The 12,484-nt window shown below is 37.1% G+C and overlaps 1 protein-coding gene across 1 annotated transcript in view; it reads right to left on the reverse strand.

The window, feature by feature from the left end:
• SYNE1 (spectrin repeat containing nuclear envelope protein 1) overlaps positions 1–12,484 on the reverse strand; it is a 425,086-nt gene that overhangs the window by 295,265 nt on the left and 117,337 nt on the right. Inside the window, exon 13 of the mRNA XM_069488737.1 lies at positions 535–647. Within this exon, the coding sequence (XP_069344838.1) occupies positions 535–647 (113 nt within the window). The remainder of the gene's footprint in view (positions 1–534; positions 648–12,484) is intronic.

Here is a 12,484-nt window from a genome sequence, read left to right on the forward strand (position 1 = left end):
AACAGGGAGAATTTACAGAATGTAACTAATAGTAACAGGCTGATGCTTACTCAACCTGTTACATGTCAGCCTTAAATATAATGCAGCCACAGGGTCTTCTAAACTCTGGTTGATCATTATGAAGAGATCTGACTCCTTTTCTAGCTCTGGGTTTAAAAGCAAAACATGATTGATTGAAGTCTTTGATTTAGTTCTTTCCCCTGCCAACACATCTCTCATCTGTTTCTTTTATAGGCTGTTTTTGCAATATTACATAATGTTCCTTACAGTACTGAGCAAAAATACAGCCTATGCAAAAAACATTTCTGTGATTTCCAGGCTGTGGGTACGTTCAGATTCACCCTTTTCAGTTAATAATATATTAGAATGTTGACATTATTAGCATATGTTATGGGAGCCTCCTTTTTATTTACCAAATGTGAGTATCTCTGTTAAAAATAAAAACAAACAATTCATGGAAAAGAAACGAAACGTAAAAAGCATCCACCTAGTCTTATAAAAAGAGACTTCATTTAAAACCAGACATTCTCTTACCTCTCAGCCATGTCCTCTAATTGATCATGTGGCACTGGGATCCCGTTAACAGACCTGGTCCGGTAGATTTCATGAAATGCTCTTTTGTGGGCATCTGTGTTTTGAAGCAGATCCTAAGATACAATTTTTAAAAAATAGAAAATGAGGAAACATGTTCAGAGGAGGCTAAGAAGCATAATTTTCAGCCTGCACGGATGAGTCAATGTATTCAATTTGATCCTGCTGCCACACTCATAGGCAGCTCGGTGCCTGTCACAGCCTCTTACCTTGAACAGGAGCCGGTGCTTGTGTTTAAGGCACTATGCTAGAGCTGTATCTAATAATTATGCATCTTTTAAACACACATGACACTTGCACAGCAATGCATTCAGACGTTTTAAAGGCACATGATCCAAAGGAAAATGTAATTACTGCTGTACATAATGATTTTAGTGTTTTCTCCTTTCTTGATTTTGGATATGATGCTTTTTAAAAGCTTAAAACTAAGCAAAACAAATTTAAACCTTTAATGGTAAAAGAGATTAGACTCTCTATTGCTATTTGATTTTGAATGCATGCAGGCTATTATAAAGTGATATTTCCTTGCCATCTGAAGTAACTCAATCATATTATAACATATTTTGAAAATACCCTTTTGGTTAGGAAATTTCAAACAAGCTCAGGGAATGTCCCATAGACAGCACAGTGGGAAGACCAAATACGATGTTTTCTGTGTTTTTCACTATCTACAAACTTATTTATAAAAAGATGTACATGTATTTCACAATCCCTAGGCAATTTCTCACACAGTAGCAAGGCAAGAGTGAGGTGAAAGGAAATTCATGACTTATATTTTAGAGTTTGGTCTGTGCTCCAAGAGCTCAATAAATATAATACCCAATGGTGTGTCGCTTATTAACAAGACACAGCTGCCTACCAAAATAATAAACGAAAATTAATATTTTTCTCTCAAACCGGATTTAGTGGCTTAATTGGCACAAACAGAAGCAAAAACAGCCTAAAACCAAGAGACACACTTATTGGAAGGAACAAATGAAGACCCTTCTATTATAAATTAAAACTTTAAGGTCATATATGTTTTTCACATAAGTGGTATTTTAACATTGTAGAAAACCTCAGGGCCAAACTATTTCTATCTTGACATACAGGTAACTGCACAGATGTCACAAATCATTTGTGCCTCAATAGAGGGTACTATATGCAGCCAAGAGCTAATTGCAAGGGAACAGAAAAACAAGGACTATTCTTAGAGCAGCTATTGACAATGAGTATTTTAGTCATTCACTACCTCCTCATTACATCCAGATACACTTCTATGGCTTATGGTTTGGGCTGAAATTCCTTCAAGTGACTGCAGAACAAACTTGGAGCTATCATTTCAGCTCACTGACTTGTTATATGTGACAGTTTTTAATATCTACTATATTGAAAAATCTTTAGAAAATATCAAAACAAAAACATTTTCACACGTATGATCAAAGAACTTCTGCAGCTGACATGATGTCACTGATTCCTCTGAAAGAGCCTCTCACTATAAAAAAGCTAGATGCTAAGCAAAATTTATGATTTTAATTCACTTTGTTGAGTTTATAGGAAGTAAGTAAAATCTTTTAGGTGTCTCATTCTCAGTAATATATGACCTAAAACTGGATCACAGACCTGTGTGCAAAATCAAATTTAAAAATCCAGATTGGTTAAATATCTATGCCACTGCTGCAGGTGATTGAGTCTTAAAATATGAACAGGGAGAGAACATTGAAACGGGATCTCCTCTATTTAGCTGGAACCCTCAACGAGGGCTAACATGGCCCAGTTATTAGCAAATGCAGATACAATAGGAGGAAAGCAAAGATCACCAACCGAAGGAAACAAGCCACCGTGAGTGAGAACCAGCAGCAACAACAAATTTATGGTGCTAGAAAAATGTCAGTAATTTCATGCTTGACAATAGTATGTAAGTTAAAAGGAGAATGCTCTGATTAAAGTATTCTTAATTCCTTATATTGATCAAGAAGAGATTAAAATATTGATTAACTTTCAATTTTGTTAAGCATCCATGGTCAAATTTTAAGGGCAATCATTCTGTACAAAACTAGAGTTTATAATGTTCAAGCCAATAGAGAGAAGACCATAGAATAAGACAAATGAGCAAGCAAACAAAAAAGCAAACAAATACTCCTCAATCAACTTGCAAATAGCAAGAAAGTAGAAAAAAAGTAAAAGGAGAACAAATAGCAAAGAGACAGAAACAAGTTCAAGTATATCAATAATAATAAACAAATGTGGAGTATAAATTTACTATTAATAGTTAAAAGACAGAGATTGTCAGATAAGACAAACAAAAAATAGAACTATCTGCATTTTTAAGAGATATACCTAATCATTAAGAACATGGATAGTTTGAAATTAATAAAATGGAAAACAACATGCCAGGCAAATACTCAAAGAAAGCTCGTAATATCAGCCAAAAATAGATTAAAGAACAGAAGTCACTATAATTACAGATGCTCCTTGATTTGTGATGGGGTTACATCTTGATAAACCCAGTGTAAGTTGAAAATTTTGTAAGTCAGAAATGCAATTAATATTTCCAATTTACCAAACATCGTATCTTAACTTAGCCTACCTTAAACATGCTCAGAACACTTACATTAACCTACAGTTGGGCAAAATCATCTGATACAAACCCCATTTTATAATAAAGTTTGAATATCTGATATAAGAATATCATACCACATATTGTTAGCTGAGAAAAGATCAAAGTCTCTATCACCACTTCTATTCTACATAGTGTCATAAGTCCTACCCAGAGCAATCAGGCAAGAGAAGGAAATCAAGGGCATCCAAATGGGGACAGAAGAGGTCAAACTCTCACTCTTTGCTGATGATATGATCTTGTATCTAGAAAACCTCAAAGATTCTGCCATGAGACTACTGGAATTGATAAACAAATTCAGCAAAATCTCAGGTTACAAAATCAATGTACAGAAATCAGTAGGATTCCTATAGGCCAACAATAGTCAAACTGAGAATCAAATCAAAGACTCAATACCCTTCACAATAGCAACAAAGAAAACAAAGTATCTAGGAATATATTTAACTAAGAAGGTAAAAATCTCTATAGGGACACCACAAAACACTGAGGAAGGAAATAGCAGAGGACATAAACAGGTGGAAAACCATACCATACTCATGGGTCTGCAGAATCAACACTATTAAAATGTCTATACTACCCAAAGTGATCTACAGTTTCAATGCAATCGCTATTAAAATACCAATATCATTTTTTGCAGAGCTAGAAAAAGTCATTCTACGTTTCATATGGAACCTGAGCAGTCCCCATATAGCAAAAGCAATCTTAAACAAAAAGAACAAATTAGGAGGCATCAATTTACCAGACTTCAAGTTATACTACAAGGCTATAGTAACTAAAACAGCATGGTACTGGCACAAGAACAGAGACATAAAAATAAAGGGCTGATAACTAGAATCTATATAGAACTCAGGAAAATCAGCAAGAAAAAAAATCAAACAACGCTGTCAAAAAGTGGGCTAAGGACATGAATGGAAACTTTTCAAAAGAAGATAGACTAATGGCCAACAACATATGAAAAAATGCTCAACATCTCTAATCATCAGGGAAATGCAAAACAAAACCACAATGAGATATCACTTATCTCCAGTGAGAATAGCCTTTATCAAAAAGTCTCAAAACAATAAATGTTGGTGTGGATGAAGGGAGACAGGAACACTCACACACTGCTGGTGGGACTGCAAACTAGTACAACCTCTATGGAAAGTAATATGGAGATACCTCAAAGAGCTACAACTAGAACTACCATTTGACCCAGCAATCCCATTACTGGGCATCTACCCAAAGGAACAAAAAACATTTTATAAAAAATACATCTGCACTTGAATGTTTATAGCAGCACAATTCACAATTGCAAAGATGTGGAAGCAACCCAAAGGCCCATCAGTACAGGAGTGGATTAATAAAATGTGGTGTATGTATACCATAAAGTTCTATAATGGTGATCTAGTACCTCTTGTATTTTCCTGGATAGAGCTGAAACCCATTCTACTAAATGAAGTATCACAAGAATGGAAAAACAAGCACCATATGTGCTCACCAGCAAATTGGTATTAACTGAATTAACTGACAAACACTTCAGCGCACATATAGTAGTAACATTCATTGGGTGTCGGGCAGGTGGGAGAGGGGAGGTGAGGATGGGTATATTCAGACCTAATGGGTGCAGTGTGCACCATCTGGGGGATTGACATGCTTGATGTTCTCACTCGGGTGGGGCAAAGGCAATATATGTAACCTAAACATTTGTACCACCATAATATGCTAAAATTAAAAATAAAATATTTTAAAAAATTGAAAAATTAGATTAATGAAACAAACAAAAACCCCAAACAAAATTTAACATACAGTTTTTATAGAACACATGTCATTTCTGCACCATCATAAAGTCAGAAAATTTTAAGTTGAACCATTGTAAGTTGAGGACCATCTGTAATTAATTGGTTAAAGAGGAAACTTTCCACTTACTAGAAGATATATTATTCCTGAACTTGAACACACCTATTAAGCCTCAAAATATATAAAGCAAAAACTGAAAGTGATAAATTCACAACGCTGTGGAAATTATCGACATACCTCTCTAAATGATTGAGATAGGGCAAAGGGAGAAAAGTGGGGTGTCAGGTTGTGGCATAAAGCAGGGAGGAGGAAGGAAGGGGCCACAGAAAGAGCCTTTATAAGAACTTTTGGTGTTTGAGTAGATGTAAGCCAGGGGTGAATTTTGAGTAGATTGGTGAAATGATCTGATCTGCATTTAAAAAGGATCACTGTGGCTATTCTACAGAAAATACCATGTCTTCCATACATTTGCTTCCTCAGGCTTCTAAGACAACATGGTAGCAGGATTTCCTTCTATCTCACTGGTCATTACTTCTCAGACTTTTGCTGGTATAATTTTTACTCTTTGATCTGAATATTGGATTCCCTGGGGCTCAGTCCTTCTTCATCTTTTCTCTACTCTGTCTACACTTCTTTAATTTCTCCAGTCAATATCCCTCTATATGCCCATGCCTTTGAATTTTTATCTCTAGCCTATACTTCTCTTGTGAGCTCCTATCTCTTCTCTTTTACTGCCTATTCCACATGTTCTCTTGGATAAGAAAAAGACTCAGCAAGCCCCAGACTGAAGTCCTGATCTTTCCTCCTAAGCCTGCTTCATTGTCTCCCATTCTCAGTTGACAGAATCTGTGTTGTTTCAGTTGCAAAGCCCCCAAATCATAGTCATTTATGACTCTTCTTCCTTCACAAGCGATATGCTGAAAATTCTGTTTGCTCTGCCCTCAGAATATATTCAGACTCTGACCATTTCTCACCATCCCTACGGCTACTGCCCTGGTTCAAGCCACTCAACGTGGATTACGGAAACAGTATTCTGACTTCCACCCGCCATCTCTACACTAGTCTATTCTCACACAGCAGCCACACGGTGCAAGTACTGTCATTCCTCTGGTAAGAAAGTGAATGGAAAAAGAAGGTTGAGACCAAACAGGGCAAACCAACCATGCCAGAGTATGATTAAGGAAAGTGAGAAGGTACAAAGAAGCAATATTGGAAAAAAATAGAGGCTCAACTTTAGGCACAGAAAAGATTACAAAAAAATATCTTGAACAATTTTATGCCAATAATTTTAAGATTTAATCAAATGAACAAATTCCTAGGAAGTATGAACTAGCAATATTGACTCCATTAAATTTTGAGAGACTGAATATGGGGATACAACAATGAAAGAAAAAAAAAAACAATAATCCTCGCACTACAGAGTTGAACTTATAGTGCAGGAAATCAAGCAATAAACAAGTGATGAAACAGGTAATATTAACAGTTAAAATGATGAATGCTAAAGAGAAACATCAAACAGGAAAGAGGAAAAGGGATTTTTGGGGAAATTTTAATTTCAAAAGAGGTGGTCAGGAAAGGGTTGACTAAGAGGTGCCCTTTTAGTAGAGGCCCAAAGGAGATGAGGAAGAACATAATGAGAACATCAGTAGGAGGATGGTTCAGGCAGAGAGGTAAGAAAATTCTAGAAGGATGCCAAAGGCAAAGGCCTTGAGGTGGGGACATCCTTACCTGTTCAATGTCATCTCTTCCACCCTGTTTTAAATTGCAACACCACTTAATACTCCCTGTCCACTCACCTTCTAACCTAAATTTATTTATTTATTGCATTTATTATTTTTATCTGTCTCTTCCCACTGGAAGACAAGTTATCTAAGGGTAGGCATTTTTGTCTGTTTTGCTTACCAGTGCATCACAGATACCTAGAACACTGCTTTGCACATTGAGAGTGCTCAACAGCTATTTGTTGGAAGACCAAGGGAGACTAGAAAGGTATAGCCAGGAGACTAGGAAGGAAACTAGGAAAGCAAATGAAGAAAGTATTTCAAGTGTGAAGGGATAACTATGTAAATTGCTCCTGACTGAGACTTGGCCACTGGGTAAGGAGCAAAGCCAACCCTGGTAAACCTGGCATATAGTGCAGCAAGGGAAAAACTAATTGGAATGGGTTCTAGAAAGAATGGGAGAAGAGAATTTTGAAACAAAAATGAGAACATTGACAATGTTTTCAAGGCGCTTTGCTATAAAAGGAAGAAGGAAAATTGGGAAGTATATAGCTGGAAGGGGAAGTAGGGCTAAGAAAGAGACTTTTTAAGATGAGAGTAATAACAACATATCTGATGTGGATGGGAAAAATCCAACAGAGAGAGAGAGAGAGAGAGAGAAATACATAGAAGGAAAGAACAACAGGAATTGTCTTTTGGAGAGAGGGGGAAGGATGGGATCTAATGCACATGTGGCGGGGTTGGCCTTAGCTCGGAGCACAGATGGTTCATCCATAGTAACAGAAGTGAAGCGCGAGTGTTCGGGCACAGATGCAAGTAGGTGGGTTGATGTGGTTGTGGGAGCTTGTGGAAATTCTTCTCTGACTGTTTCTATTTTCTCAGACAAAAAGGAAGTAATGTCATCAGCTAAGAGTGAGGATAGGGAGGAGGTGTGGAAGGTTTGAGGAGACAAGGTATGAAATAGTTGTCCCAGAAATGGAGATGGAATGGAGTTGGGAAGTGCCTTAGGATTGCCAGGCAGCAGCAACGACCCACTTGGGTTAGTCATCGTGCCTGCCGGTGTGTTTTTCTCCAGCCACAGTAAGCCGTGTGTGTGTGTGGGCTCAACTAGGCGGAGAGTTGGCTTTGCCCAGCATTATATTTTCACCAGGATAGCAGAGAAGGGGAGACGTGGACAAGGCAGGTGAGGATGTACACAGGCGGGGACTTTCAGTGAGCACTGAATTTAAGAAGAATACAAGGGGCAGTAATGAAGTGAAGAGGATGGGAGCAGTGAAAAGGCAGTAGGGTTAATGGATTATAGGGCACAGAGGAGATGAAGGCTTGCTTGGCTGGAGAGTGAGTTGCTTGGCAAAGAGATCGTGGAGGGGTTATGGTTACTGGTGATGACCATTTCTAGGTATGACTACGGGGTGAGTGGCTGAGGGATGAGCTGAGGGATGAACACTATGGTTGAGTGGAGGCAGGACCACTGGGGAAAAGGAGGCCAAGAAACTGAGAAGTCAGGATATTGGGAGGATCATTTATGGGTTACTGAAGTTACTAAGAATTATGGCATGTACTGCCTTCCACAAAATAAAATCTTCAAGAAAGGAGGGAAAGTGACTTATGGGATTGATAGTAAGTGGCAGAGTCTGATGGACACTCTTATGATTCCTTAAGACTGGAAGCCTTACTTTGCCAAAGCAAACTATGATTAATAAATTAAAATAATCACTCGACAAGTACTATATGCAGTAGCTTTGTGGGCATGTTTTAAGCTAAACGCTTAAGACAACCAGGATTATCAGCTATGTGACCTTGGGCAAATCACTTAGCCTCTCTCTGCCTACAGTTTATTCATCTGCAAAAGAGGATAATAATACCTATCTCATATCTCTCATGTCAAGTGTTCGGTAAAATTAAATACTTAAAATGGAAACATTGTTAAATCCTTCATAATAGTTAGCTGTGATTATTGTTATCTTTCTAGATAATTGAGCATTAGGGTACCTGAAAAATAGAAAAGATAATACAGGTGTACTTTGCTTTGCAGAATAAATACTTTCTGACATACATGTAAGTTAATTTAAAAAAAATAATAAAATGAACCCACTGGCAGAACCATTCACAAAACAAACTCTTTGAAATATATATTTTTTAAAATGATCTGAATTCAATTTGCAAACACCGCCTATGTATTAAGTGATGAAAATTGCATTATTTTTTAAAATAATGTGGAGTACAGAAATACAAGCATTCTAATTTTGATATCATATTTAAGTTTTCTTGACAACAATTAGAATTACTTTTTAGACTGTGATGGTAAGATAGTATTTTCAAATATTTTTGGTTATATATCAATGAGTCCTAAATTGTGCTTTTCCCAATTTATTGCATCTCCAAGTGAGCCCAATATACTAGCATAAAGTAGTTACATCAAATTGATGGATGATTTAGTGCCGTTGAGAAAACCTAGAATTTTAAGTCATCTTAACAATGATGCAAACTTCTCATCCTCAAAGCTTAGCTTATTATAGCTACCTAATAGATATTAATTAATATATTATGTATAAATAATATATGTTAATAATCAATATTTTATACATATATAAAATAAATGAGAATTAATTTCATAATTGACAATTTAATTATTTCAGGACTCTGCTACTTTAAGTACCCATGCCCAGGCCTGGTAAAAGTTCCTACCTCAATCCCACTACTGGGTATTTATCCAAAGGAAGAGAAATCAATATATCAAAGGATGCCATGTTTATTACAGCACTATTTACAATAGCAAAGATATGGAATCAACCTAAGTGTCCAACAATAGATGAGTGGATTAAAAAAAATGTGGCATATATACACAATATAATACTATTCAGCTGTTAAAAATAATGAAATCATATCATTTTGAGTAACAAGGATGAAACTGGAAGTCACTATGTTAAGTGAAATAGCCAAACACAGAAAGACAAATTTTGCATGTTCTCATTCGTATGTGGGAGATAAAAAAGTTGATCTCATAGAGAAAGTAGAATGATAGGTAGCAGAGGCTAGGAAGTGTGTGTGTGTTGGAGGGAGGTGATGAAGAAAGGTTGATTAGTGAACACAAACATACAGTTAGATAGAAAGAATAAGTTCTAATATTCAATAGCAGAGCAGGGTGAATATAGTTAACAACAGTGTATGACATATTTCAAAATACCTAGAAGAGAGGACCTGAAATGTACCCAGCACATAGAAATGATACTCAAGTGACAGATACCTGCAAAGCCCTGACTGGATCATTACATATTCCATGCATGGAACAAAATTCCCAAAATTCCACAAAATTCCACCATAAATATGTACAAATATAAGGCATCGGGGAAAAAAGTTTCTATCTCAATAAAAAGATCATTCTGAGATTCACCTTGAACCTGGCCTCTGCTCTTACCTACCTCTGTTTTTTTCCTGTTTACTGTATTCCCTGGCTTTCTTTAGTCCTTTCTGGTTTTTCAGTCTCAGAAAACCATCTTCTCTGATTCCTGCCCCCCATCTCTCCCTGCCTAACTTCATTTCTGGTTTTTATGGCTTGGTTACTCCACTTAGGCAGAGAGATTGTTCTAGCTGTACTCTTGGTTGGCACAGAATCTCTCTCTCTCTCTCAAGGGAGCCAGAAGGGCTTATGAAATGTCTGTAATCATGCAGTCACTGAAACATACTAACAGCATGCACATTGTTCAACTTAAAACTCACTTCTGTCAGGGGCTGACGCTGCCTATAGTGTGCCTTGAATTAGTGTTTCTGTGAAATCTTAGAATTATCTAGCCAATAGCACAGTTACATCGTGGGACATTTTCTCCACAGAGAAACATTTAAATCGAACTCAGGTGTGTTACATAAGCAACTAACACATGATGGTTCTCAAACCTCTAGATTAGAGGCACCACAAATGTCCAGACCTCACCTGTCCCCTTCACCTGGTTCCCTGATGCTGATAACTGGCACATCCTAGTCCTGCAATGCATATTTGCTAAATTAACATATTTAACTCACAATTTGTATACATTCTACATTTTATCTAAAAGTCTAAGGTGGCTTGTTTTGTGGCAAATATTCATACCAGTTAAAATAGCTTCTATTATTACACAGAATACATAAAGAGAAATTATTGTATGTTATACATGCTTAATTGTTAATTGTTTAAAGAGATATTTGTATAACTCTGTTTTCATACTTTTTCCTATTTTTGATATACTAGGAATCTCAAAATGGACACAGCCAGGTGTTTGTATGCTTAGGAGAAGCCTTAACCCAGCTCAATCCCAGGAAAAACTCTATGACGTGATCTTGTGTGAGACGGAACTCTGGCTCTCTTACAGCTTCCCCCACCTCCAGATTTTACGTGTGTGTGTTTGTACAGATGGAGAAGACCCAAAGTCATGCTCGCATCCGAGTAGCCAGATGAGGGGGAGTGTGTGTGTGTCTGTGTGTGCTGGTGGCAGTGGGCGGAGAGGGGATAAGAGATAATCAGCAAGTCAAGAAGTGTCTCAGGGCACCGAGTCTAACTGAGGAGGGGCCAAGGAGGAAATAGAGGCAGGACCCTGAGTGATGGTCTCCACTGTCAGATCTTGCCGTGTCTGTCTGGTTTGATGAGCTCGTCTGGGGTTGAGTCAGTTGAGCTGAAAGGGTGGGAGCTGCAATGTTGTGACATCTCTGAATCTCTACCTCTCTAGCTCCAAAAATAAGGTCCCATGGGCAGTGTATGTGGCCTGAACTTTTGTACCCCCATGATGATAAGCTGAAATAAAAAAAAAGTGATAAAGAGAAAGTTAAAAAAAAATCTATCATGAATTTGCTTTATTATCCAATCTAGAATATATAGCACTCTATTTCCTTGGGGCAATTAAAAGTGTATATTTATATATCAATAATTTGGCAGAAAATATATATGATCTATATGGGTTGGTACACATGGCCATACAGAGTAGTATAAAGAACATTGGAGACTCTGAAATATGGAGGTTGGGAGGGGAGTGAGGAACAAAAAATTGCCTATTTGGTACAATGTACGCTATTTGGGTGATGGATACACTAAAAGCCCTGACTTCACCACTATGCAATACATCTATGCAACAAAAAACCACTTGTATCCCCTAACGCTATTGAAATAAAAATAAAATAAAAGGGACTCAGTCATGTAAAATATACACACACATATATATGAGGTATAAATTACCCATGTGTAGTCAGGAGTAGAAATCTATTTGCTTTCCACATACACAGTAAAACCCCATCATGACACAGAAAATGGGGTACACAAAGTTAATCACACAAAATTCAGGATGGCATTAACGTGATGTTAATAAAATATAGCATTTTAGTTAGGTCCATACTATCACAAAACACAAAGAGGAAGTATATTTGAAGTTACACTATATACAACTGACCATACATTAAGCTAAAAAATTCCAAAAGGACTAAGAGGTCATCAAAGCCTAATCCCACCACTTCTTAAAGCCACCACTCTCTCCACCCCCATACCACAGCACCAGGACGTAAGAACTTTCACCTGCCTTCCTTTGAGAATGGAGGCAGGGATGAGATCTAGAGCACATACTACTGTTGGGATTACCTTTTAGAAAACAATATATAGCAAGAGAAATAACAAAGATAGCTACAGATGAAAAAATACCACAGATCTATTGGAAAATGTTTCAGGAAATCAACTTGAGAACAGTCATTAACAAGAACAAGAAAGGAAAATGCAAACTAGAAAACTTTGAGCAGGCGTAACATCTCTGAATCACGTAGGATGGATATCTGGGAGATC

Source organism: Eulemur rufifrons, chromosome 15, assembly GCF_041146395.1.
Source record: "Eulemur rufifrons isolate Redbay chromosome 15, OSU_ERuf_1, whole genome shotgun sequence".
Taxonomy (NCBI): domain Eukaryota; kingdom Metazoa; phylum Chordata; class Mammalia; order Primates; family Lemuridae; genus Eulemur; species Eulemur rufifrons.